Source organism: Gossypium hirsutum, chromosome A05, assembly GCF_007990345.1.
Source record: "Gossypium hirsutum isolate 1008001.06 chromosome A05, Gossypium_hirsutum_v2.1, whole genome shotgun sequence".
In the NCBI taxonomy this organism is placed as follows: domain Eukaryota; kingdom Viridiplantae; phylum Streptophyta; class Magnoliopsida; order Malvales; family Malvaceae; genus Gossypium; species Gossypium hirsutum.
The window spans coordinates 14,882,223-14,909,315 of NC_053428.1; the positions used below are offsets into that span (position 1 = coordinate 14,882,223).

The window sequence follows — 27,093 nt, forward strand, 5'->3', positions numbered from 1 at the left end:
GAAAAAGTATTTATTACTAAAATCATTTCATAATTTCTTTTTTATTGTTAGTTGAATTAAGGTAGCAAGGTTAACTTGTTAAGGTTTTGGGAATTTTAAAATTACAAATTTAAATTTTACATAAGTAAATTATATGTAAGTTCAGAGTTTATATTTATTTTAATTTATGTTTAATCATGTGTGTCATGTGTAGATTATGGCTATCAGTTGAATTATACTTTATAAGATAATTAGATTCTATTTTATAATGATAAATTTTAATTCTAGTTATTTGTAGTTATAATTTTATTTGTATTTGTAATTTATAGACAAAAACAAATTTTCACATATTAATTGAAAAATAAAATAAATTTAATGTTAATTAAAATATTTTTATAACTATTTATATTTTTATTATTTATAATTTAAAATTATTGAAAATAAATATTTTATTTAATAAATCAACCTTAAGCTGTTAGTCTCTTTTCATCAAACCTTAAGGGAATGATATTTTTCCAAATATAATGGCAAATTTGCTGGTAAAATCATTCATACTCAATTTTGATATTGAGTAAATAGGTTTTATTTTTTTAAATGGGCAAATTAATCCTTATTAATTTCAAAAGTGAGTGACTAAAGATAATTAATCACGATGTTAATGTTTTCTTTCAATAGTACATAATATTGTTTGGTACAATAACAAAATTAGCCCTTGATGTTTATGTATTTTGTGTAAATGATGATAGAATATACAAATGTAGGCTAAATTTGTTAAATCATGGTCAAATTTGATAGAATGTGTAAATTTTGTAAGTTAAAATTATTATTGTACCAATAAAAATGTACAATTAACAGAAACATTAACATTGAGATTAATTGTTTTTAGTTGTTCACTATTAAAATTAATAAATATTAAATTGTTCTGATCTTTTTAGATGATGAATTTGTTGAACAGATATATAGAAAAATCCTTTTACCATTTGTTATCAAATCTGGAGGGTTTTTTTTATCTTATTATTTAAAAATTTGGTTAAAATATGTTATAACTTTTTGTATATTTCAAAAATTTAGAATTTAGTTTTTGTATTTTTATTTTTCAAGAAATTAGTTTATTTATTTTTTAGATTTTAAAATTCAGCATCATTGTTAAAACTATTAATTTTTTCTTTAAATTCTTTCTTGTGATATTTTGAAGTGATTTTTTTTACTCATTTAGTAGTCATGTATTTAAAAAAAATTGACTCTCTAATGATTTTGAATTTAACAAATTAGATTTAAATTTTGAAATCTAAAAAGTAGAAAGACTTATTTTTTAAAAATGAAAGTATATAAACTAAATTCCAAAATTTTAAATAATATAGAGAGTTATGATATATTTTAAACTATTTTTTTCCTATTTTAGTATCCAAAATATGATTTTCATCTCATTTTTTTCACTTTAAAATTTATCAAATTACTTGTTACGTTGTTATTAACAACCTTTTATGTTGGATAAACCTAAACAAAAATTATAATTTAAGTACTAAAATAAGATAAAAAAAAGCTTGAGTGACAAAAATGTAAAAACGATTATAGTTGAAGGATTAAATTAAGAGTTAATGAAATAATAAGAATAAAAAAAGAATTCCTCCGACATTCATTTTAATCTCTCCGTGGAACTAGATAGTTTTTACTCCTTTTTTCTGACCAAAACTTCAAAGTGAATTCTCTTCAACAGGGAAGAAGTAAATCAATGGCTTATGGTTGTATTCATTCAAGAAGTTATCCATTATCTACATGGTCCAAAAACAAGGTTTGATAAATTGAAGCTTTCAGGTTTCATTTTCCTTTTCCAGGTTGCCATCTTATTTTTACGGAATATTTGTAATTGGGAAAAGTTGAATTTTTTTTCCAGGTTCAAGGAAACGAAGTAGCTTTTTCTTTAGGTTATGGGTTTTCAATTTGCAGAACTCCCAATGTTAAATGTTCACAAAAGCTGGGTGAACAATCACTGAGCATTTCCAGAGCTGTTGAGAAGTGGGTCTCCTTTAAAAGATTGAATTCAATTTATCAAAATCTTAAATTAGAAGCCCAAAGTTACTAAAATTTTGAGGGTGCAGGAAACCAGTGAAGAAATCTGGAAAGAACGAGCATCACTTGTGGAAGAAAAGAGATTCAGCTGGCTCAGGACAAAAGGCACTCAATCTTGTTAGAATTGTAAGTTTAATTTGCTCATTTGTTCTATATTGAGTATAGTTTTCAGTTATAATATGTATTTAGTATTTGAAGATAAAGCTATACACTGATTCTATATGTAAAAGCAGGTTTCTCAACTTCCCAGTGAAAAAGAGACTGTTTATGGAGCATTGGACAAATGGGTGGCTTGGGAGACTGAGTTTCCATTGATTGCAGCTGCAAAAGCTTTACGAATTTTGAGGAAGAGGAGCCAATGGCTGCGTGTTATTCAAGTATGTTGGTATTCTTGCTTTGTGTTTTCCAGCTTCTTAAATGCATTCATTGATGCAGGGAAGCTTTATATGTTCAATAATTTTCCATTAATATATTATATTAAAATAGCCCTGTATTATCATATTTGATTCTATAGAATACTCTCAATCGGTATTTTAAAGGAACCTTAATGCTATTCTTTGTGAATAGATACCTTTCTCACGCTGAAAGATTCATTGAATGGTTATTTGGTGTGCTTCTACTGATTCAACCTGTTTGTTCAAGATGCTATAATTTAAGCTGTGGCTGCTGGCTTGGTTATCCTCAGTATTTTCTTGGGTTAAATTAGATTTCATGAAGTCGCTAATACTCAGGTGGCAAAGTGGATGTTGAGCAAAGGCCAAGGAGCTACGATGGGTACATATGACACCCTTCTACTTGCTTTTGATATGGATAATAGAGTGGATGAGGCTGAATCATTGTGGAACATGGTTTTACATACACACAATCGTTCTATCTCAAAGCGATTGTTTTCTAGGATGATTTCTTTAGCATGCCAGAGAAGATAATAGAGGTATGCCAATCACCATCCCGAATGCCATACAAAACCAATTCTGATGTTTTTACTTGATACCACTAATCTGTTTGTGAGAATTTGTATCAAATGAAGCACAATTATGTTGGTTCTGAGTTATTGGTTTTTTTTAAGGTATTTGCAGACATGGAGGAGTTATGTGTCAGACCAGATGAAAACACAGTCAGGAAAGTAGCTCGTGCCTTTCAGGAACTCGGCCAAGAAGACAAGCAGAAGTTGATTCTTAGAAGATACATGAGCAAATGGAAATATATCCACTTTAATGGCGAACGGGTTAGAGTGAAAAGACATACATCAGATGAAGAATGACGTTCAATTCAGTGAGTGCATTCTCTTGGCATCAATGGCATAATATGAGTTTGTATCTATTGCATTGGACCTTGCCAATCAGGTATTGCAGCAACAAGGCATCTTATTCACTTTCCTTGAGATAGGCAGCATACACTTGAATGCTATATGAATAGTTCATCATTTCTGGGGGTTGTTCCCTGTATTTAACTGTAGCTTGCATGTTGCAAGCCTCTTTTTAATGTCTGGGGATATATATATGCTTTGAGAGGGCCGAAAAGGGTTTTTGCTGTTAATGTAGGACAGTGTTTTGGGATTTTGTCCTTATAAGACTCTTATGTCTTCAGAGTTCAGATCATCATTGGTTCAATTGAAATATTAAATAGTTTTTGAAGAAGTCTCTACTATGAATTATTAGTTATTTTCTTTGGGTGTTATCACAGTGTTTCTAGAGTGGCATAACACAAATTGATGACTGTGATGTGTGCTTGCAATGCCAGTGCACTAATGGTTGACAATGAAGGCTGTGGTGGTTGGCAACTCCTGGTGGCAGTTTGGCCTTAAAGAAGTATATACCATTGCATCTGGCCAATATGTGATTTTCAATGAAGGTATAATTGGTAACTGCAGTCTTTGAATTGGTTTTAGCTTTTAAAACTCTCTTCAAAATTTGCTTGCCATGCCTTCTCAAGGCCTAGCTAACAGTTTGGTTTGTTTTTAACTGTTCTTGCCATTGATACTGATGGGAAACAAGTCAAAAAGAAGAATTGAACTGAAATAAATTGATTGAGAAATCAAAAACTAAAATTTTATTTTGAAAAAGAAAATAAAACTTTCTGGAAAGCTTTACTTGTAATGTGAAGAATGATCAAATTTAAAAGAGATTAAATGAATTTCAGTGTGAGAAACATGAAAGGCCAGTTACATGATAGTACCACCAAGATGTCAATGGAAGTTGCTGCCTCTAATTTCCCTCCATTGTAGATCCATCAGTGTTCATACCGTTGATCCATGAATTTGTCAGCTCTGTTAAGAGTTTAACTACATCATCTGATGATCCAAGGAGATACCGAGCATTAGACCTTTTCCGAGCTACAGAGCAAGAAAAATAGTTGTCGCCCTGAAGATCAAGTACTGAAGAACCCTCTTGCAACGACATTCTATCTACCACCCTTGATTGAAAAACATCTGTGTTTACATGGTAACTTTTGCTTCTCTCAATAGTTGGCATAGGACGATGTTTCTTAAGGCGATCTTCCCTGGATAGACTTCTACTCGTCGATAACTTTGAAACAGATGTCCTGACTGGTGGTGTTACATGGGATCTGACAGGGGCTGGCACTTCTGAAGGAAGCTCTGGCTCAAAAAAGGTATAAATGTCTTCATCCTGAACCAATTGCAGAATGTTTAACTTCCAATTATTCACATTTAAGGGTGGAGAATGAGCATCTTTCTGTGTTCCTGAACATATGAGTTCCTTGCCTTATCGTTGGCTCTATATTTCAGAATTTATTCAAGCAATGCTTGAAAATTTTCAATTATAGGTCATAATAGCTAGTGGTGCTAAAACCCCTAAAGCTTTACGCGGTAGAGTGAAAAAAATTAGAAAAATGGATAATTGAAGGTGTAGAAAAACAGAAAGATAAAAATATATATATATTTTTCCATAGTTGTACTAGATAGAAAAGATTAAAAATTTGAAAGAATTTTTTTTTTGGTAGAGTTGAAAAATGAGAGGATTGAAAATAGAACATTAGAAAAATGCATAATTTTGAATTATCATACACCTTTTTCTCATTTTTCTCCTCTGATTATTCCAATTTGGAAAGATTAATTTTTATGTATTGGAATGAAAAATGGATATTTTTAGTTCTTTCTTTTCCTACCAAACCCATTCAAAATTTATTTTGTCTATTTTTCTACTGCCTCTTATCCTTCCACATTTTCACTCTACCAAACACACTTTAGAACTGTTAGGTGATCTTATTGCATATTCAGGTCTGTTCCCATTTGAACAAACAGTTTGGAATTGCAGCACAATAAGATATAGTTAATGCAGTGTCTTCAACAGCTTAAAGTTGGTAATTGAAACACACCTTAGCTAGAAAGTGGCCAATACATAGGACATAATCAATGGGTTCCTTCATGCCTTTGTTATGAACAATTTCTCCAAGGATTCGGTCGATCGCTGCACCCTGATATATATTCATCGAAGCACGAGATAAGCCAGCCTGTGATGCTGAATGAATAGCAGAAGAGTAATACCACCAATGCATACCTTTGTAACACCGACAGATCGAACCTCAATGGACCGGCTGCCTTGGACAACGTCTAAAGATGCATTAGAGATTGGACCTGTCCAAAGATGCTGCAACAGATCCCTTGCTTGAAGTCTTCCAAACTCGACATCTAGAGTTTTAAGTTGTTAGACCAATAAACGCCAGAAACCAACATTTAGCTTAAATCTGATGTGATTATCATATGCCAAATAGAAGAGACAACATGAATTAGTTGAAGTTTATTGATGAGGACCTGCGTATTTATAGTTCCATATAAGTGAAGTTTCCCGGAGCTCGAAATGAGATCGAGGAGTTCTTTCAGTAAAATATTCGAATACATGCTGAGATCACAAATAAGCATCAGACTGTTTAGAACCTGCAGAACTCAGTACGCATTAATCTTTTATTTGTCTAACTAACGTATAACCTTGACGCTATCCACCCATTCCATGTTTAAATTTTCCGGCATTGTCGTCATCCAATCTCCTTTCGTAGCCCGTAAGAACATTCCGTTTTCTGCTGCCAACCACATGCTGTAATCACCAAAGTTCTGCAGAGCAAATTATTAGTTCAACGATTTGAGAAAGAAAGGGAAAAGAGTAGATGAACTAGAGTCATATTTAGAAAAGTAAAAAGAAGCTTACATCATCCAGGACACTTCTATCACTTCCACTGAGGACAACAATTGTAGTCTTTGGATCATCACAAAGCTTTCTCAAAGGTTCCTGTAAATCCGGGCGTAACTTGGGCTCCATTTCTTTAATTTGGCTGCCCTTCCTCCCAAGGGTATCCACTGGTTCAGTTAAAGTTGCATTGAATCCCTGTATGGAAGTTTGATCATGAAAATGAAAGGGCAAACCAGAAGGAACTCATTTTCATAGATTCTCTTCATGAAATGTTCCAAGAGTTGGAGAGTCTAACAGCTTTCTCTACCTTGTCAAATAAAGAAACAAGTTGTAAGAAATTAAAATACCAGTATGAGCAATCGGTTATTAGACTTTGCGTAACGATCAACTGCAACCTCAATTGGAAGCGGTGGTGGGATTTGTCTTGTCCTTAATTGAGCTTCAACAATGGTATCATTAAGTTCACTACAAGGAAAAGTTTTTGTTAAAATAAAAATTGAAACAAGAGAAAGACATAAGGGAAACCAGCCAATCATCCTTTACTAAAATTCCAGGATCTTGAAAAGGAAAAAAAACTAGTGTTCTCTTTTTTGTTTTTTAACAAAAACATGAAGGCAAAGGGTGTTGCTAGTAAGCCTTATTTTCACTCTTTCCTGTCACATGATAAGCACCGGTTGGTCCTGCCCTCACTTCCTCAAGTTTTCATGAAAGAAATTACCAGTACTAAGCTAAGATCAAACACCTTACAAAGGTAGCAGCCCACTCTTGTGATGTGTGTGTAGTTACATGCACGAAGTTATGGTGGTGGCGTTTCTCTCTCTCATCAGCTGGCATATTCAAAGCATAACCGATCGAAGAAGCAACTTCGGTGACGTTCCATGGATTAACCAAAATGGCTCCAGCACCAAGAGATTGAGCAGCCCCTGCAAACTAGAATTAAGCAGAGACGTCTTTACTCTGGAAATTTAAGACTTCGGGAAAGGCCATGAATAGATTTGATTCCTTGTCAGATTCAAGTACCTCACTTAATATGAGAACCCCTTTCTTGGAAGCTTGGCAGGCAACAAACTCATAGCTGACAAGGTTCATTCCATCTCGCAAAGATGTCACAAGAGCTACATCTGCATAATTAATTAATTTCCAAAAGTTTGGACTTGCGTGAGAAAAGTTGTCATAGAGACAAAAAACGAGAGTAGTGATTGAAAATTGTGTTATGGCACAAAAGTCAGTACCAGTAACAGCGTATAGTGCACATAATGCATGAAAATCAAGAGAACGATCCTATAAAAGAGTAAGGAAATGCATTAGAAATCTTTTCACAATAAATGAACATAGAGGCGTGTTGAAAGTAACAATAAAGGGTAGGATAATGTTGTCTTAAGCAGATAAAAAACAATGATCCCGTGGGGAAAAGAAAAACTTCTCCTTAATGCCTTGATGGCAGTGCATGCTATAAAATTGACTAAATAGTGCATTGCTAAGCTTGACGGTAAGCACAATAGTTCTTTCATCATATTACAGTGAAAAACAAAGATGATAAAGGTATAGCCGAACCAGATGATGTATAGGTACAGCAGTAAGAGTTCCAAATCTTCCGTTAATTCGCCCAACAATCTCATGAACCTGGCTAGTAAGCTTTTGATCTATGAAATCAGGAAAATCAACATGTAAGATTTTGACAAGTGGGGAGAGGGGGAGGGAAGAAAGCAACATCCACATCAGCGAATCTAAACGAGTAGTGCATCTTGAGATGCTAGTGTATTAGTAAGATAGACCATGTCAATAGTTAATACCCTTAACAGTACTTGTAGCAAAAGTCAAGGCAATCTTTTAAAGTAATCTAGTAGAATTAGAAAAATGTTGTTTAAAGGAACATACACTCAGGAACATCAGTCCTGGTAGGGACAGCAATTTGCAGGAGAACCACCTTATCACGCCAATTAGGATTTTCCTCAAGGAATTTTTCAAATGCCAAAATCTTCTGTGGTATACCCTTGATCATATCAAGCCGATCAACGCCTAACATTACCTTGCAATTGTTAACATTAACCATGAGTAACTCAATAAACTGTTCGCAGATTTGCATTAAAATGCCCTATGGATGGTATAGACATATTAACAAATATCATCAAGTGTAATCGACTATGGTGCAAAGAAGACACAGAAAGAAAGAGAGACAAACGAATCAATTCGTACCTTTCGGCCAGCAAACCTTTCTTTCAGATTGAACTAGTCAAGATCGAAGACATCACCTATTGGGAACTAAAATTTCAAGTTCCCAAGAAAAAAAAGGAAGATGTGAAAAGGAATAATGCATTTACAATGCTAAAAGAACTCTGCAAAAAAAAAAATTATATATACATTGCATTTTAAAGCTAAGACATACTGCAGCTACACGTGTCAGCCTTCCTTGATCCTCTACTCCTTCAGGTGTACCTTCCAGCCCAAGAATACGAGTACAAGCACTAACAAAATGCCTTGCATAGTCATATGTATGGAAGCTGGAAAGTTAACATGCCAACAATTAAACAAGATATATGTATTAGCTTTCAAATGTAGCAATGCTGGTAACAGAAAATGATCTTTACCCTACTAAATCAGCAGCAAGTACTGATCTGAGAAGCTCCAACCTAGACGGTAGTGTCCTATGGATTTCAGAAGAAGGAAAAGGAGTATGCAGAAACCAACCAACTTTCATTTTTCTGTTCCGCTCTTTCAAACATTTTGGAAGAAACATTAGGTGGTAATCATGACACCAAACCACATCCCCTTCCACATAATGTTCTTTAACCACTTCAGCAAACATCTGGTTTGCTTTCTTATAAGCATCAAACTGAGATTGAAAGCTTCTAGTAGTTGCAAGGCGGTCTTCTTGTGGGAGGCCAAGGTAATGAAACAACGGCCACAATATGTTGTTACAATATCCATTATAATATTGATGAACAATTTCTTCATCAAGAAATACTGGTATACATCTCTGCATTATGTAATGAACATGATTAAACATTTACCCCAAAATCTTTTTTATCGATTACAAGTTAAATTGTTCAAAACATCAAGAACTTGATTTGTTTGTAACCTTTTCAGCTAAAGCTTTAATTAATGCCCTTTGTCCAATTTCATCAGGGACATTTACACCAGCCCAACCAATCCATCTTGTCTCAAATTCCTTCACACCTTTGTAAAAAAATTGTAAAACATTGCAATGTGAGAACTCAACAATTGAAAATGAATTCCAAAAAATGTAAGCGATAGAGAGAAAGAAGTGATCATTTATGTTATACCAAGGAGTGCACTGACTAAGCCTCCTACACTTATCTCAAGATGCCATGAATCCACCCCACGTCGTACTGCAGAAACCGGAAGCCTATTAGCAACCACCAAGAGGCGCTCTCTGGAAGCCCGGGAATCTTGCCTTTCGCATCCATCAGTAGAATTTCTATTAGCTGAAATGGTTTCCAAGGATTCTTCATCGTTGAACCAGCTGAAAGCTTCAAAAGAATCGGGTGAAAACGAGTCATTGTTCAATAACTCAGTTTCACCATCATTCAAAGACTTGTTGAATTTCCTTAACTCCCTCTCCCTAAGAAGCCTTTCCAATCTTGTTCTCGGTGTGCCACTGTTGTTACAGTTATATTTATTCCCTCTCATTCCGTTGCTTTTATTCGACAAATTAGGCTAACAAATCAAATAAAAGAACATTTACAAATCACAAACCATAATCACACTAACGATAGAAAAGAAAATGGTTTATTCTATCTCACCAGATTGTTATTGTTATGCGAAATGCAGGTATCTGGAGATGAAATCGACATTGGAGGTAACGAGAAAGGGTGAGATTGGAGAAGATGACGAGGTGAGATAGCAGGTTGGGGTAAACGCGGATATTTGGGATGCTAAGCCAAAGGCTGTGGTGGCTAACTCCAATGAGTTAGTTCATAAAAAATCTATAACCCTACATATATATATGCACATATATATGCATTTATATATATGCCATCATCATTTTCAGAGGTCATTCCTAGACCATGCAACCATGCTATATCCGTAACGTACGAATCCAGAATGGCTTGTCGAATGAGTAAACTTTGTCGTGTATAACCAACCATGATATTTCTAGGAAAAAAACCATTGGGATTTAAACTGTGAAATCATCATTCATTCTCAATTACGTTGATGGGTCACCTTCTTCATTGACATGAACTGTCATTTTATTTATTCTTTATCCAAATAATAATGTTGTTATTTTTATGAAAATCATTAAAATATAATGGCTGAAAATAAAGTATGTGGTTTATAAGCTAACTTCGAGTCAGAAAGTGAAAGAGATCATATATTGGGGTCACAATCACTCTCTTTTCCGTGCTGACACAACTCTATTAATGTGGACTATTGTATTTATATTTTTGTTTTTAAAATGATTTGGTACTTAATTCCGACAATTAAGGATTTTATTTATAAAATTGATATCTATTAATCTAAGTTATTTGTAAGATAATTTTTTATCATACTAATTAAAACAATTTTAGATTTAACGAGAATGATAAAAAAATTGTTAATTTCAATATTATAATAAGATTTTAGCTGCTTCGAATTTTCAATAAAAAATATTGAAAATAATTTTAAAAAAAAAGGAGCCAAGAATATTTCGATAAAAATGTTGAAAATAATATATGAATAGAGACCTATTTATTAATCTAAAATAGGTTAACTTAAACAATGTTTGAAAATCTTAATAAGCAAATAAGCTGTAAGTAGGTAGGAACTATTGAAAAATTATTGAAAATAATACTTAATATTTTTTATTTTTCTTAAATTAGAGATGACAATTTGGATTGCGATTTAGAAGTTAAAATTATTGTTCACTTTTCGAAGCGGATGTAGATAGACCTCATCAAATAACCGATTCGAATCTAATAGTTAGAAAATAAATACTTTTAACAAAGTTTGAACCCAATACCTCATATATATAAAGTCATGTTTAAACTATCAGTACTTGCCTTAAACATTGGTTATAATATACAAAAATTAATAAATAAGATATAAAAAATAATAATATATTTTTAAAAAAGTTAAATATAATAATTCTTTTTTATAAAAAATATCTTCTTTAACATATTTTTCTCTTGTATCTAATTTAACTTCTCTTGAATCATATTCTTTTATCTTCGTAAACCTAACCGAATAATTAATGTGATGTGATCATTAGAATACCTAAATTTGTGTTTATCCTCTTTATTATTCGATTAATTCAATTAGTTAAATTACTTTTAAAAAATTAAAAAATATTTATATAATTCAATTAAATATTATAATATGAATTTATTTTATGCTATGGTATACAATTATATTTAGCACATATTATATTAAAAAACAATATATATACATATGATTTAAAATGTTAAGCTCAATTTTTTTTTGCGGATTCAAATATTCGAAAGATAATAATATTTAATTTAAATTCGGATTTGAATAGTAATACTTATATAATTTACAGGTAAATTTGCAGTTTCAAATTCAAATAAACCAAAAATTACATATATATGATCCGTAATGAAATTTTCTTTGTATTTTTATTTAACATTTGATTTTGTCTTGTCTATATTTTTAAAATTATAATATTTTATATTTTAGTAGAACAATTTATTTCAAATATTTTGTATTAAAAATTATTTAAAATTTGACTTTGTTTAAAATAACATAAAATATATTAAAAAAGGATAAATTATAAAATATAATTTTTTTATACAATGAAAATTTTAATCTACAACTAGATGTTATTATATATAGAAAACATGTGTTGTCTTTTTAAAAAATGTTAAAATCTTATTGCATAAATTTTAATTTATAATAAGAGGTAAAAATTGTAAATGAAAAAAAAGAGAGCAAAATTGTCGTTACTATCTTTTTTTATTTTTTACTTCTTTTCGTATTAGTAGGAAGTTGGTTAAAATTATCTCCATATTTTCCGGGAAGGTCGAATATTCAAAAAATGAACCCAACAATAAATATGTAGTCACTTTGTAAATATATGATTTAAGAATAAAACTTAAAGTAAAACTCATTTTAAGAACTATATTCAATATTTTGTAAAATTTTAAAATTTAAGGATCAAAATATAAATTAATTAATAGTATAATGACTTTTGATGTAATTTACTCAAAAAATAATTCTAGTTTTTCTGGTACACATTCTAAAAATAGACTCCATTTCAAGCCAAAAAGAAAAGCTAACTTCCAATGGCAGACACTTAAGCGGGTTTAAGTGGAGGCCATTATGGGATTTTCCTTTTAAGGAAATCTATTTTTCGTCATAAGTTGACTTCGGTTTGTCTAATTATCTGAAAATAATTTCAAACCTTACAAATTTGAAAAGGTTGTAAAATTGGCATATAAAATTACAACTTAACCAACGAGAATAAGTTAGAAACAAAAAGCATGTAGTTGAGGTAGAAAGGTGGAATACATGGCAAGTTTTGTTTAGATCTGTGGCTAACTTTGAAGAAGGAAGATGTAATTATGAGCAAGTGATGGATATATTACAATGAAATTCAACAAATGTAGTTTTCATTACTAACTAAGCAAGCCAAAACCCACGTTTTTAATTTATTGATTGATATTCACTCAAAATACCTTTTCTTTCTTGGTTGGTTAGAAGTATCTTCAGAAGATTATACGGAATTTTTAATTTTATTTTTTACTCATTGTTGGTTTAACTTTTTCAGCATATTTTTATTATTAATACTCGTATAATTTATAACCAATTTTAAATGTATAATAATTCATATCATTTCGAATTAATCTTGAAAAATAGTCCAAAGCTCAGTCTCTATTTTGTGTGGACTTGAAAATTTATTTGAAAATTTTCTTTTGTATATAATGTATATGTATGTGATATATATATTTTTACCGTCTATGTAAATAATAACCTTCTAATTATACAATATAAAAATATAATAAATAATTAAAAGATATTTTCTATCTCAATCAATCATAATCATGTTCTAGTTACCATAAAAATAAGTCTTCATGTGAAACAAAATAAATGTTATACTTATGCTTATATGTCTACCCATTAACGAGTAGAAGAACATACATTAAATTCAAGCCGATCGGAAAAAACAACTATTTGAATTTTTTTGTTAGCAAATTCTTGATGTCCAAATTTGTTTCATGAAAAAAATGAATTCTAGAAGAGAAGAGGAAAAAGTGCTTTCATTTGGGGTTAACAGTGCAGATAGAGAAAGTCATATAGCATTGACTTTAATAACCCAGTCTTAAATGAAAACTTTTGAATACTTCAATGACCAAATTGTAACTTTTTTTTTGTTAAGTGACCAAAACGAAAGCTTACTCATGGTTTAGTGACTAATGGTGTAGTTTACCCTAAAATTTAACTATAAAAATTATAGGTAAAAGTACCATAAAAGCCCTTAGTTAGATTGCATTTTGCACATTCTACTAAAAATGGGCAAGTTAACCCCTACATATTAAATTTAAGAGCAAATTGACCTTTTTTGTTAAAAATTTCATTCATTTGTACTATTAAAAACGGGTGTAGCTAATAGAATAACCAAACAATAACACATGGGGTGCCAAGTGTACTTGTGTTGACGTACATGGACTAATTTTTAATAGTAGAAATGGTCCAAATGGATGAATTTTTTAACAAAAGGACCATTTTGCTTGTTAATCTAACATATAAAAATTAATTTATCCATTTTGTTAGTAGAAGAGACAAAATATAACCCTGACTCTATAGTAATTTTACCACAAATTACTATCATATATGTAAAACTTTATGGAATTTGAGGTATTAACGTCTAAAAACCCACAATATACTTTAAAATGTCGAATGAATTCATTTAAGTGAGCCCAGTCCAATGATAGGTTTTATTTCGGCCCTAAATTAGCCGACTTCGCCTCCTTTAAAATTCACGGCGGAACATCTCGTCGACGTAAAAAACCGCCTTAAAATCAACGGCCATGATTTTACCACCACGTGGAACCGTAATATTTTTCATCCTTCTCGCCGTGACCTTCCCCGAAGCCGTTGATTCCCTATCCTTTTCTCAATACAAAACCTTAGTCTCCCTCTCCCAATCTCTGCTAACGCGCGTGTCCAATTTACGATCCGCACGCGGGGACGCGGATGGCTCGAACCGCGCGAGGCTCATCGCCGAGAAGTTGGAGCGATGGCAAGGGGTAGGATTTTGGGGCGCGGCGTGGTCGGTAGGATGGGACTACGTTTGGAACTACGCCTGGGGTAGCGATTTGGATTACGCGGAAATCTTCGGTGTCGCATCGGATTTGAACCAGTTAGGTAGGATGTTAGGCGAGTTGACTCGGTCTAACTCGGATACGGAGAGGGCTAGCTGGGTTGCTGGAAATTACAGAAACGCCCTCGCGATTTCGAAACGGATTTTTAATCGCCTTCTCAAAGTGTTTAAAAAATCGGTACGTTTCTTTTACAATCCGTTTATTTTCTTAAAAATGTGGTAGTTTAATTTGGATCGATTGTTAAAAACGGGCAGGGGGCATTAAGGGAAATAACTGAAACGATGCAAAGAGAAGTATTGGAAGGTGGTCTACTTAGGGACTGCATGGAATTAGGGAGCAACGACTTGAAAGGATTGATTCAAATTTTCAAAGATTTAGCGTCACAGTATTCTACTTCTAATCACTCCCAAGAGCTGTGATATAATCAAACAAGTTGGACATTGATTGTATCTTACTGTAATTTTTATTTTCTTTCCAACAATTTAGATTATCGCTTCATATTCAAATTGGGTTTCTTAATTTCTTCTTTATCCAGTCGACTTGTGCACTCACTGTTCTTTTTCCTCCAACTATTAAATGATACTCATTTATGGTTCTATCCTTGATAAATCAATTATCACTATTTGCGCCACTGTATTTGAAAAAGAGAAAAAAATCCGTAAAACGGAGGCCGAAGGTCAACAAGGAGCCAGCTAGTAGTGTGGTGATGAGTGAGCAGCAGTGCGTTTGGGCTGGAAGACTCATGCTACTCGGCACGACTTTAGTGTGTCCTAGAGGTCACCAGCATTAATGACTTACTTTTCCTGTTTCCACTCACTTAAAGTATGCATTTAATGAATTGTGGAGAAAATGAAGATCATCAAAGTAAACCCAAAATTAAATAGGAAAAGGCCGAAAGGTACTTCGATATATTTTCATACGAACCTGGCCACGACAAAGTCTAATGGCATGTGATTGAGTTCCAATTTTTCGTCTGTGGACCAAATTGATGATCTGATGTCGGGAACTTTTCTGAAATTGTCTCTTGCTAAAGTCATTTTCCATGCATCAAAGTAATAATACAGACCTGGACTCTACTTTATCATCAACATAATACATATTTATCCCATCCAGATTTAAGGATACATTTGGCCATTTTTAAACATAAATTGAAAAATTATAGTGTTGTGTGTGGTATAAACTTTAAGTTAAAAGATTTAATATTTTTATTTCGTTTTAAGAAAAAGCAAGATGTGGTTAATGATGTATTAATTTAATAATAAGATTGAAATTTACAAAACTTTAGCATCTTAAATTTGAATCCTGTCAATTTTGAATTTTTTCTTAAATAAAATTGTGATTCTCTTAATTTATTAAATTAATTATTTAGCTTAATACTAATGTATTAAACTTTTATATTCCAAAAAAAGAAAAGAAAAAAGAAAGAAAGATGCGATTGGAAAAAAAGTCAATGAAACAACTTAATTGGTGTTGGTACAATATTAATTAGGCCAGCAACTAATTATTATAAATTATGATTTTCACTATTGATAGTAAGGCAATGATCCAATGGTTACTCTCTTTGACAAATTTATCATCATCGTCCTCATCGTGTCAATATCATTATAAGATAAAGTTGGGAAAATATAAAAAGCTTCAATTTAAAGTAGATTAATTGAAATCAATATTTACCATATAATAAAATGAGAGTGTTTCATATAATAATAAATAAAAAAAACAGTTCCCTTCCGAGATGATTAGTATTCTTTTAAAGTTTATGGATAATGATATAAGGCTTTTAAACTATAATGGAAATGTATAAATATTGACTAGAGAATCAAAGAATAAGAATAGTCAACATAAATCTGATCTTTAATTTCATGAGCAACACCGCAAACAGAATCAAGATGATAACTCGAAGAAATTAACCTATCTTTAGTTGGTAGCCTATTTTGAATTGCTAACCAAGAAATAAAAAAATGCCTAGGAATTGAAAGCCCTCCCCTTACAACTTTATGCCAAGGTACTTTGTCTTGCTTGTTCCTTATAATCTCCCAAACTTTACTTTGTAAGAACCTTGTATCTCACCAACCTACAGGATAAGCTCCCTTAACTTCAACAGTTTTTACCAAGCCCAACTATGCCATGAAAGAGGTTGAGAATTCCAAACCGGAACTCCTTTAATGTGACCCTTCGGTGCTTTTATTAGCAGTATAAAAAGCCACAACAATGTAGACCAATTCCACATTCATACAATAATGTATTCTTTAGACTAAATTTTATGCCAGATTATAGATTGTACTATACTACATTCCAGACAAGCCAACTATATGGACCGACATTTTTTTTTCTTCGAGTAGAATCAAACTCCCAGCTCAAGAATTGAGAGTTGAGAGAGGTGAGATTGGAGCATTGGATTGCAATCTAACCAGACTCTCACGTTATCTCCGCGTGAAATTAATGCATGCCTCTAACTCTAACCTAACTTCTTCAACTGTAAAAGCTAAAAGACATTATCAGCTGTCATCTTTTTGATGATTGATTCTACAATCTTTTATTCTTTATATATACTTATGGAATACCATTTATATTACTCACCAGTCACCATAACCCATTACTTACTCCCAGAGCCTTACTCTTACTCCCACAGGCTTACTTATTCTCACACGCATTTCCATCAATATTCATTTAGTCATTCACCCTTTTCCTTTCTTTCATCTTTTTGATAGTAAAATGGGGAAATGGTGTGGGGTGTTTGGGGTTGCTGCACTACTGTTGGTTTTGAGTGTGTTTTTAGGGGTTAGAGGTGCTCCCCAAGTCCCTTGTTACTTTATTTTTGGGGATTCATTGGTGGATAATGGGAATAATAATCAACTGTCGTCATTGGCTAGAGCTAATTACTTGCCTTACGGGATTGACTTCCCTAATGGACCGACGGGTAGGTTTTCTAATGGTAAAACTACCGTCGATGTCATAGGTGAGCTCTAATTTCGTTTCCTTTTTTTTTTCCTTCATTTGTTTGACTAATTATCAAACTTTGGGTTTCTTTCACTTGAAAACAACAGCGGATTTTGGATTAGATTATTTTAGACCAATTTGGTTAACTTAAGCCTTCTAAAAAGTACCATGATATTGTTATTTGAACATTGCTTTTATTTTAATCTACAGCTGAGCTTTTGGGCTTCGACAATTACATCCCGCCTTACTCAACCGCAAGCGGTCGACAGATACTCGGAGGAGTTAACTATGCATCCGCGGCTGCCGGAATCAGAGAAGAGACCGGACAGCAACTGGTAGAAATAAAAAAAAAACCATTAATTACTTAGCATTAAATTAATATGGTTTCTTTAATCAGTACTTTTATAGTTACAGTTGCAAACTTGTACTATACAGGGAGCTCGGATCAGTTTCAGTGGCCAAGTTAGAAATTACCAACGAACAATTTCACAAGTGGTGAACCTGCTTGGGGATGAAACTACAGCAGCAAATTATTTAAGCAAATGCATTTACTCGATCGGACTCGGCAGCAACGATTACCTTAACAACTATTTCATGCCCCTTTATTACTCCACCAGCAGGCAGTATACCCCCGAGCAATTTGCTGATGTTCTTATTCAACAATACACTGAGCAGCTTCAGGTTACAGTATTTTGACTATTCTTCATTGAATCTTTTACATGTATTAATTACCCAGTTTTTTTTTTCCTCCACTAAAACAATTTGTGCATATATAGGCTTTGTATAACTATGGGGCAAGGAAGTTTGCGTTGATTGGAGTGGGTCAGATCGGTTGCAGTCCCAATGAATTGGCTCAATACAGTGGAGATGGTAAAACATGTGTGGAGAGAATCAATGCTGCAAACCGGATTTTCAATGACAAGCTTAAAGGGCTCGTTGATCAATTCAACAACGACAATTCCGATGCCAAATTCATCTACATCAATGCTTATGGAATTTTCCAAGACATAACAAGCAACCCCGCCACATACGGTAAACCCCGACGATTACCTGTAAAAACCGATTAGGCCTCGATATCATACTGTTACTAATGGTTTTTGATTTTTTTTTTCTTTTTATCTTTTTGAATGGCAGGTTTTAAGGTAACAAATGCAGGGTGTTGTGGAGTGGGGAGGAACAATGGGCAAATTACCTGCTTGCCTGCCCAAACTCCATGCCCAAATAGGAACGAGTACTTATTTTGGGATGCTTTTCATCCCACTGAAGCTGCAAATGTGATAATCGGGAGGAGATCTTACAGTGCTCAGTCTTCGTCAGATGCTTACCCGATCGATATCCGCCGTCTTGCGCAGCTCTGAAGACGGGGGAAGATAGGCTTTTGAGAAAAGAAATCAATTAAGTTATTTATATTAATAGATTCATTCACATGAATTATACTAGTTTTGTGTGGTTTCTATAATTTTGTTACACAATCATTTGTAAGAGGTGTGTCGTTTGTTGCTATTTAAAGTGTAGAGTTTAACTCGTTGTTGGTATTTAACATAAAATTTTGGTTGGTATCATCGCTTATGTAATGCTAATGGTTACAGTATTTAATATAAAATCACCTATTCTTAGAAGTAGAATGATGGTTGGTTTTTAATTTCGAAGAAGACGTTCCATACATTCTACTTCCATGAATAGAAAAAGGAAAAGAATCCATGTGCGAAACAAATTACTATTTATTTACAGTAGAGATGTAACATTGAAATTTTTTCAATATATAACTCTAAACCAAAGCTTACACAAGTAAACATTGAACTACAGAATAGTGTAGGGACCGCGCGAACGCAGGTCCCCTCTGCCACAAATTATGACGTAGGCTCTCCCACTTGGGGAGACCTTAGGGAAGCACCCCTCCTGAGTGCAATGGAGGTCACTACCCTAGGCCATGGATCTTGGTGATCATCCATTGACCCCGTCCAGGTAAGTATGTTGCAAAGTGGGAACTTGCCTCATATTTGTAGCTCCAGCACTTTGCTCCACTTTCATCGCTAGGCAATGTGGGATTTTGACAAAGTGACATCAGTAACTGAAATCCTATCATCCACTCATCAGGCTCTCTTTGAATGGATCTAATCCCATTATTTTTTGTTTTCTTATTATTGTTTAATTCTTTAATCACTATAAACCTTTTTTTTAAGAGAAGAGCACCACCAAAGTTCTGCATCAGTCACCGTGGCATGTCCGATATTCCTTGCAAATCCCACAAGCCATTGCCCACGGTAGTCCCTGATTGCACCACCTGAAGTAGCCATTGCGGTTTCTACTTCTAGAGCACCATTAGAATTGACCTTGAGCCATCCTAATGGTGGTGGACTCCAACTGATCATCATCCACTTCTCCTCAGGTTTCTCTTAGCATCAACAAGATTAACCCTTTGAGCATCGCAAACTCCCCCCCCTTTCAAACTACTCACTTAATCATTTTTAATACATATATTGCATTTATGTTTATAATTTTGACATATTTGATGATTTATATTATCTTTGACACATTTTAAACAATTTGTTAAGTTCAACTAAGATTATTTCATTTTTATATTGTCATTTAAATTCACCATGATACAATAATACTAATTAACATTTTTGTTACTAGCAAGAAAAACTTATACTATACTTGGTAAGAATTATATATTTTATCGGAAAATTAATACCTATGAAAATTTAATCAAATCCAAAGAAAATAATCAAGGAAAGCAATCAAGCATATGTTTTGAACAGGAATAAAATTAATAGAATGTTGAATGGTAAGTTGAATTAAACAATATAGATTGGATGCAAGAAGGGATTGACAATTAATAAGTAATATTAACATTTTACAATAGAAAAAAAAAATAAAGTTGTTATTATATTTTATCCTAGTTTTGAATTATTTTAAATTATCGTTTTATCTTGTTTATATTTTAAATGTAAACATTCATTTATGTTCACCTTTATAAATAGAAGATTATGTTAATAAACCAAATGTAACCCTTTCAAAAACCTTCCGTTATTTCATTAGGATATCCAAACCTTTTGTCTAATGACTTGTTAATCTTGTCTTATATGCTTTTTTTTTTTGTTACCCTGTTGTTCAAACGAGCATATTCTGTTTTGCCTAATGAATCTTGTTTACGTTAATGAGTTGGGAACAAAGCCTGATCTTGAATGACTCTTTTCTTTTTGTTTTTCTCATAACTTGTATATTTTATTTCTTACCCCTTTTGAGTCGTAAGTTTTGTTTGCCAATTGCCACCTCCATAAATCTCTCTTTCACCCCTAAATCTCATACAACTTTGGGAGAAAGACTAGACAAGTCTTCTATAACTTTCCTTCTTGTTATTTTTAATAATTAAAATCTTTCTTTTCAAGCTTTCTGTTCAGGGTAGTAAAATTTAGAAAATACAATATTTTATTAAAAGCTTTTTTATTTCATCTGGCTTCTGGGTTTAGCTTCAATTCTTTGGTTAGATGTTCGATTTTTGTTTTTTTACGAGTTGAGGTTTTTGGTGCTTTGTAATTAAACATTCAGGACTTGTTGAAAGGAGATGAAAAGCGAGGATCAGACAAGATTTTTGTTTGGGATTTCCCTTTTATGAGTTACCTTGCTAATGGCATTTGTGAGGAATATGTTTATAATAGGCTTCAGTTCAGCTATGGATGGTATTTTACTTTCGTACAAGGATTTCTTTACTTGATTTTGATATGGCTACAAGGCTTTACTTTGAAGCAAATGGTGAATCCATGGAACACATATGTCAAACTATTGGGCGATCTCATGGGTTCTCATGGATTAACTAAGGGTTCATTGGCTTACCTTGATTATCATAGCTAAATTATGTTTAAATCTACAAAGGTACTGCCAGTTATGATTATGGGTGCCTTGGTTCCTGGCCTAAGAAGGAAATACCCATTTCATGAATACGTCTTGCTTTGGTTCTTGTTGTTGGTCTCGTCCTTTTCACCTTAGCAGATGCAGAGACATCTCCAAATTTTAGCATAATTGGTGTGATAATGATTTCGGATGCTTTAATCATGGATGTGTTTTTGGGTAATTTTCAAGAAGCAATTTTCACCATGAATCCGAAAACAACATAGATGGAGATGTTTTGCTCAATTTTCTTTGTTGTAGCTTTGAAGGCGTGGAGTTCTTGCTCTCAACATCCGTACGTCAGTGTAGCTACGACTGCCATGAAAACTACTGTCAGAAATCCTACATTATATTTACAAAACCATTAACCGAATGCCACTCGTCAAGACTGTTGTTGATATCCATGGGAATTGTGTTGAAGATCTTGCCAAATACTAAACCATCACCTAAAGTTTAGAGATCAAATGTAAATGCCAAAAAACCAAAAGCCTCTTCTAAAGAAGTGGAAAGTGTAGTAGATGAACGAGATGAAAAGAGAAACCCCTGCAATGAAGAAAATAATGTACCATTGTATTCAGGGGTTTAACTCCTAGTTGAAGATTGCCCTTTTTTTTTGGTCTATTCAATTCAATATTTTTCTTTTCTTTTTTTTTTTTCTATTTTCTTACCGGACCCTAAGTATTGCCATTATTGATGAGAAGAAAACAGAAATAAAATAAAGTTATTACCAATAATGGTCTAATTTGTATATATATGCAAGCATCCATCGAGAAAAATTATCAGCAATATAGACAACCGTTTTTGGTTAGTAGCACGGTTCATAGCAGCAGTTGCGGAAAAGCTAAGCCTAGGAAGGCAAGTTAGCCATGTCAAACGTGCAATTGAAACCGGTCTAAATATAGGGATGAAAATGGCTAAAAGACATGAACAGAGACCATTAAACTATGATATGCAATGTTCAAGCAGAATAAGAACCACCACTTCACATAACAAAGCTGTGTTTATTGGATAATAATAGCCTGATTTTCTGAAAATCAAATAAATGGAGGAAAAGAGTTGTCATAGACCTAATAATCTGACTATCAACTGTAAGGACAAATAAACAAACAAAAAGAGCCACAATGTACACAAGAATGGAACTAACAAGGACCGCCTGTACTGCAAAGAATGCTTCGAGTATGCTTACACGTGGAAAAGGAGTAATCCTACCAAAAGAAAATAATGGATCAGTAATTCAGTAATGAGTACTTAATACGCAATACAATCTTCCCCTTATCCACCCCAAGCTTAGCCCCTGTAACCAACCAATGGCCTGGACTATCCTGTGGTCCTTTCGACATTTCAGTTGAGTCCACAATCTTTGCAAGTTTCCCAACATGGCTTGAACTATCTTCCTTTTTATTGTCAGAAGTTCTCTCACTTGAAACTGATGATGAAGATCCGTCGGTCCTCTGTGCAGTAGAAAGGCTGCATGGACTATGATCCCATACAGATCGCCTTATTGTGCAGCCTGGTACTTTAGAGAAGAGAAGTTTCAGGTGTAATACGTTTTTGGAACCAAAGTCCCATACACCAAGCTGAGCTCCTGTGACAATGTGGACACCAGAGAGGTCTCCAATGCAAGTGTCAGTGTGTTCTATTGGTGCAGTGCTTACATGGGAGAAGTTTTTCCACTTGATGGGTTCAAACCAACGGCTGTCTTGCTCCTCAGGACCTTGCCACTTGGGTGCACCTATGGCCATGTGCACATCCCAGTGGGGTTGAAGGATTTTTGGAAGGGACACTAGGTGCTGCAAATGAATTGCTAGTCTGTTCTGCTTGTTGCCTTCTAAGCTAAGCCTAAGCCCAGTAACTGGTTTACGGCCAACTGTTACCTGCAATATCATTGAACATAATTTAGCAGGAGAAAAAACCTATTTGGAGTGACCCCAAGAAATACTCATCATTATTTACCCTTTTTTCCCTCCAGGAAAAAGGGAAAATGTCGACAATTGTAGTATTCTATTAATAAGGATGGAGGTAGCATAACTAAATATTCCATCAAGCATGCATCTTCATTATTCAACTTCCTTCTCATGCTCATTGTTTGCTTTTAGTGAAATAACCTATGATTAGAGCCTCACATATGTCAAGCCTCTGTAAGGCTTTGCTTATTAGAGTGAAAAGAACATTGGGAAGATGAAAAATTATAAGAGTAGAAAAGTAGGACAAGATATGCTTTTTCTTTTCATTGGAGTGTTTGGTAATTGGTAGGAAAGATGGAAAAATTGAAATAGAGTTAGAAATAAAAGGGAAGAAAATGATTTAAAAAATACATACTTTTGAACACTTGACTCATCTGTTTCATTTTCTCTCCTCTTATCATTCCAATTTGAAATGGCTTATTTTTATGAATTAAGATGGAAAATGAACATCTTTACTATTGTCTTTCCTCTCACTTTCCTCTCCCACTAAGCACACTTAAAATTTATTTTCTTTCCTATTTTCCTTTCTCCTCTTCCATCCTTCCACTTTTCCGCTCAACTTAGCACACCCTAAATGATGGAAGAAACATTTGCAATAAATCACGTGACAAAGAAAACAAACCAGATTAGGGGATTCGTGTCCCCCAGGTGCTTCTTGTTCGTTTTCCATTTATTAGTAGTGTTTCTTTTTCTTTCTTTAAGTGGCACTAAATATTGAACTCCAAGGAGAGATCCAATATAATCATGCACTTGATAAAGCAACATTCTATAAAACCTCTGTACACCTTTCCTCATAACATCCAATCATTTAGGTTTTTGCTTTAGATAATACCTGATCCGGGCTGATATAAAGCTTGGGGCCCATTAAGCTAAACTGAAGGGATGAACACACCGGTTCCTTCCTTTGAATGTTGCTCTGTTCTGGAGCCCAAACACGAGCAATTTGAAAATCCAGGAAATATTGTAAATCCTCGATTGGTGGCTTGTCTGGTAAAAGCAAATAAGGAATTGTTACCAGAATCCAGAGAGGAAGAAGGAAAACATCTTTAACATCTATGTAAGATAATCATATTGCTCATGAAACAGTAGAAGGAAGAACTTACACTCCAAGTATAGTTCGATTGCACGGGCCAAATGTTTTATACCAGGCACTCCTTCAAGAAGAGAAACAATGGGCATAAATGTCATGTTAATGACATCCGGTGCCGCTTGCACAGTCTCTGCCCACCTTGCATGACTCTGCTCAAGGTCATCACCTCCTCTCCTCCTAAAGATGACTGTAACATCCTACAGCAGGAACTCTTTTAGCAACGGATTTCTTCACATTTAAGGCAAACATAAAAGACAAGACATTTCCCCAAAATTAAACATTAAGGGAAGTTACTTAGAACGCTTAGGATTAGCACAGGTTTAGACATAGAATCCGTAGAGTTAACAACACCGTGATACTAACCTTGTCTTTGTATTTTAAAGGTGCAGCACTTGACTGGCCTTTGGAGTCCAGAAACCTTTGATCCCCAATGTCTTTCACATAGTTCTCAATGTCTGTTAGTGATAAAGGAGATGACTGGTGCTGTCTGACATAAACAACATCTCTCCCACCAATTGTAGCAGAAGTAACAATGTGCGTACCATAATTTTCAATAAAACTGGAACAAGGAAAAGGAACAGATCAATATCAACAGTTATAATTTGAAGCTGTTCACTAATGCAAAATTATCTATATTTCCTTGTTCCTATTATACCTCAGCATAAAGAAAAGAGAGATAAGATTAGTGATACATATAATATGTAGCTGGCAGAAGGATTTGAAGATGAAATTAGTTTGACTACCTCAGGGCACGGAAGCAACAAATACAAAGATACAAAATTAAAAAAGGTATAGAAAGAAATGTAGAGCTGCAGTAACAAATGTTTACACTTTAAAGATGATGCATTTACCTTGCCAAAGCTGCAGGATCCCAAGTGTAAGGAACAGCGCGCCTGACATCTTCATGCAGAATTAAATTCTGCTTAGCTAATTTGACGGTGCATAGGGGAATTAAGTATCCAACCATCGCAAGGGATTTTGTAGCAGCTGCATCAACTCGTGAAGAACCAGTGAAATTGAACATTGCATTAAAGCTTCCCAGCGGAACACGCCCTGCTATACCAGATTTCTCATTAAAGTATCCTGACATCTGGAATTCAAAAATAAAGATGTTCATTAAAGGTGGTTTCCCAGCCTGTGCTAAACCATTGGCACTAGAAGTAGAACCTTTGAAATACATCAGTACATCAATACATCAACACAGGCACAAAATTTCCAACATATAGGACATTCAACCTGGAGATGCCAAAACCAAGTATTATGGATAGTGCCTATGGCATTACTCATAAGATATCACCAACAATGGGAGTCAAGTATATATCAGCGATGAGAGAATGCTTAAGCAGTACCCTGGTAGAAATATCACTTCTAGTCTACTTATGAGGATTGCATCTCAAATTGCTATATGAAAAAAAAAAAAGTGCGATAGTGGCACACATTTATTCATAGAATGCACCCAAACCATATATTACAATATTTGGAAGGAACATATCATCACACTAGAACAGTATCACCAGTATAAGAAAACTATATTTAAATGGATCCTGCCCATGTATCCATAAAGCAAATTCCACTATTTCAGCATGGCTAAGTGTGCAGAAAACTTTAGCAATCAATAACCACAGGCACAACATGCCGTAAAAGCAAAAAGATAATAAAAAAAAAAGGAAGTTATTCCACACATACACCATAGAAAATACTTGGTCAAGTGGATTAAACTGTATCCAGTTCATATTGTATATACATTGAGGATCAAAAGATAGTCTCCCTTGTAACTATTCCTTTCACTTTTCACTTTGTTAATCAGACCATCTAATGCTCTGGATAGGAAATATTTCAAACAGTTGATTTTTGCGAGAAAGAAAAGGGAAATCCCAGTATGTCCACACAATTATCGAAATTTAAGCTTTGAAACAAATACCCAATCAACCCAACATCCATCCAATTAAGACAGGAGGGCCAATAACGCAGCCAAACTTGGAAATTAAAACCACACAGATAACGATTCAAGAAAAAGGGGGAAAATATATGAACACCTCAAAAGGAAAACAAAATCAGAAAAAAAAAACCAACAAATCGAAAACAGATCAAAAGGGAATAGCGGCGGCCTACCTCATGGAAGCTACAAACTGGTTTTCTCTCGATGTCACCCTTTCCCATTGACCACTTGATATCAGCAGACACGTTGGGCACAATAACCCTACCAGACAAAACAAGATCGTCGGTATGATCTTCATCAAGCTGAACCAACCTTGAACCAGGTGCCCCTTTGCAATATAACAGCCGTATATCTGAAGTGACATCAAAGCCACGACCCAGAGCTTGAATTGAGCTGCTTAGTGTTGTAGTCAAAGCATCTAGGCTAGAAGATGAGCACAAGGGGCTGCCACTCCTTGTTCTTGGGTTTTCCATATAAAAAAAATTTTAAAAATAAAAAATAAGAAAGGTTTCTTCTTTGCTTCAGAGGACCCTCGAAAATGAAAGGTTTTTAATTTGGTTCAAGCTTCTGTCTCATGTCGTGGCTTATTGAAAAGAAATGTAATTGAGAGATATGGAGGTTCGCGAGAGTTGGTGAGTTTTGTTTATGTTGCTGCTGCTTTTGTTCTCGTTCTAAAGGCGGATGTTGAGTTGACTACAATAATCGCGAAAAACGCGTAATTTTTGAGTTGTGTCTGAACATTAAAGGATTCTGAGTTGACTGGTCTTCCTTGGGATATTTTTATCAGATAAAATATGCC

The 27,093-nt window shown here is 33.8% G+C and overlaps 4 protein-coding genes, 1 non-coding gene and 2 pseudogenes across 5 annotated transcripts; 4 read left to right on the plus strand and 3 right to left on the minus strand.

Annotated features, from left to right (window-relative positions):
* Positions 1–1,614: 1,614 nt before the first annotated feature.
* On the plus strand, positions 1,615–3,683 carry LOC107951016 (pentatricopeptide repeat-containing protein At4g18975, chloroplastic-like; annotated as a pseudogene).
* Positions 3,684–4,075: 392 nt separating this feature from the next.
* Positions 4,076–10,287, minus strand: LOC107951015 (alpha,alpha-trehalose-phosphate synthase [UDP-forming] 1). Its single transcript, XM_041111871.1, has 18 exons — positions 9,959–10,287; positions 9,479–9,872; positions 9,274–9,371; positions 8,783–9,171; positions 8,581–8,695; positions 8,391–8,423; positions 8,073–8,223; positions 7,749–7,837; positions 7,427–7,475; positions 7,215–7,315; positions 6,937–7,124; positions 6,542–6,659; positions 6,213–6,389; positions 5,996–6,118; positions 5,822–5,909; positions 5,568–5,698; positions 5,386–5,484; positions 4,076–4,676 (listed from the first exon to the last, which is right to left on the minus strand). Exons 1-18 carry the CDS (start codon positions 10,007–10,009, stop codon positions 4,254–4,256), a joined length of 2,817 nt encoding a protein of 938 aa, XP_040967805.1. The 5' UTR covers positions 10,010–10,287; the 3' UTR covers positions 4,076–4,253.
* A 3,761-nt stretch (positions 10,288–14,048) lies between these two features.
* LOC107951020 (uncharacterized) lies at positions 14,049–14,992 on the plus strand. The gene is made up of 2 exons (XM_016885900.2): positions 14,049–14,650; positions 14,728–14,992. The coding sequence occupies exons 1-2, from the start codon at positions 14,180–14,182 to the stop codon at positions 14,890–14,892; spliced, it is 636 nt and encodes a 211-aa protein (XP_016741389.1). The 5' UTR covers positions 14,049–14,179; the 3' UTR covers positions 14,893–14,992.
* A 1,998-nt stretch (positions 14,993–16,990) lies between these two features.
* Positions 16,991–19,032, plus strand: LOC107951019 (GDSL esterase/lipase At1g29670). Its single transcript, XM_016885899.2, has 5 exons — positions 16,991–17,429; positions 17,621–17,745; positions 17,846–18,091; positions 18,187–18,442; positions 18,545–19,032. The coding sequence occupies exons 1-5, from the start codon at positions 17,186–17,188 to the stop codon at positions 18,766–18,768; spliced, it is 1,095 nt and encodes a 364-aa protein (XP_016741388.1). The 5' UTR covers positions 16,991–17,185; the 3' UTR covers positions 18,769–19,032.
* Positions 19,033–19,222: 190 nt separating this feature from the next.
* Positions 19,223–19,383, minus strand: LOC121229808 (U1 spliceosomal RNA). Its single transcript, XR_005927764.1, has one exon. It is a non-coding gene; the product is annotated as a U1 spliceosomal RNA (small nuclear RNA).
* A 1,109-nt stretch (positions 19,384–20,492) lies between these two features.
* LOC107951021 (UDP-galactose/UDP-glucose transporter 4-like) lies at positions 20,493–22,418 on the plus strand (annotated as a pseudogene).
* LOC107951018 (MACPF domain-containing protein CAD1) lies at positions 22,283–26,994 on the minus strand. The gene is made up of 6 exons (XM_016885897.2): positions 26,468–26,994; positions 25,207–25,445; positions 24,719–24,914; positions 24,369–24,552; positions 24,098–24,252; positions 22,283–23,175 (listed from the first exon to the last, which is right to left on the minus strand). Exons 1-6 carry the CDS (start codon positions 26,765–26,767, stop codon positions 22,528–22,530), a joined length of 1,722 nt encoding a protein of 573 aa, XP_016741386.1. The 5' UTR covers positions 26,768–26,994; the 3' UTR covers positions 22,283–22,527.
* Positions 26,995–27,093: the final 99 nt, after the last annotated feature.

What these genes read in the sequence shown, in the direction of transcription:
- LOC107951015 (XM_041111871.1), bottom strand. Translation starts at nt 10,009, where the DNA reads ATGTCGATTTCATCTCCAGATACCTGCATTTCGCATAACAATAACAAT. An exon ending in TTAAAGCTTTAGCTGAAAAG is followed by an intron (nt 9,172 to 9,273) that starts GTTACAAACAAA and finishes TACATAATGCAG; the next exon opens with AGATGTATACCAGTATTTCT. An exon ending in CAGGACTGATGTTCCTGAGT is followed by an intron (nt 7,838 to 8,072) that starts GTATGTTCCTTT and finishes CTGATTTCATAG; the next exon opens with ATCAAAAGCTTACTAGCCAG.
- LOC107951020 (XM_016885900.2), top strand. Translation starts at nt 14,180, where the DNA reads ATGATTTTACCACCACGTGGAACCGTAATATTTTTCATCCTTCTCGCC. An exon ending in TCAAAGTGTTTAAAAAATCG is followed by an intron (nt 14,651 to 14,727) that starts GTACGTTTCTTT and finishes AAAAACGGGCAG; the next exon opens with GGGGCATTAAGGGAAATAAC.
- LOC107951019 (XM_016885899.2), top strand. Translation starts at nt 17,186, where the DNA reads ATGGGGAAATGGTGTGGGGTGTTTGGGGTTGCTGCACTACTGTTGGTT. An exon ending in AACTACCGTCGATGTCATAG is followed by an intron (nt 17,430 to 17,620) that starts GTGAGCTCTAAT and finishes TTTAATCTACAG; the next exon opens with CTGAGCTTTTGGGCTTCGAC. An exon ending in AAGAGACCGGACAGCAACTG is followed by an intron (nt 17,746 to 17,845) that starts GTAGAAATAAAA and finishes TGTACTATACAG; the next exon opens with GGAGCTCGGATCAGTTTCAG.
- LOC107951018 (XM_016885897.2), bottom strand. Translation starts at nt 26,767, where the DNA reads ATGGAAAACCCAAGAACAAGGAGTGGCAGCCCCTTGTGCTCATCTTCT. An exon ending in GATCCTGCAGCTTTGGCAAG is followed by an intron (nt 24,915 to 25,206) that starts GTAAATGCATCA and finishes TCCTTGTTCCAG; the next exon opens with TTTTATTGAAAATTATGGTA. An exon ending in AATCGAACTATACTTGGAGT is followed by an intron (nt 24,253 to 24,368) that starts GTAAGTTCTTCC and finishes TGCTTTTACCAG; the next exon opens with ACAAGCCACCAATCGAGGAT.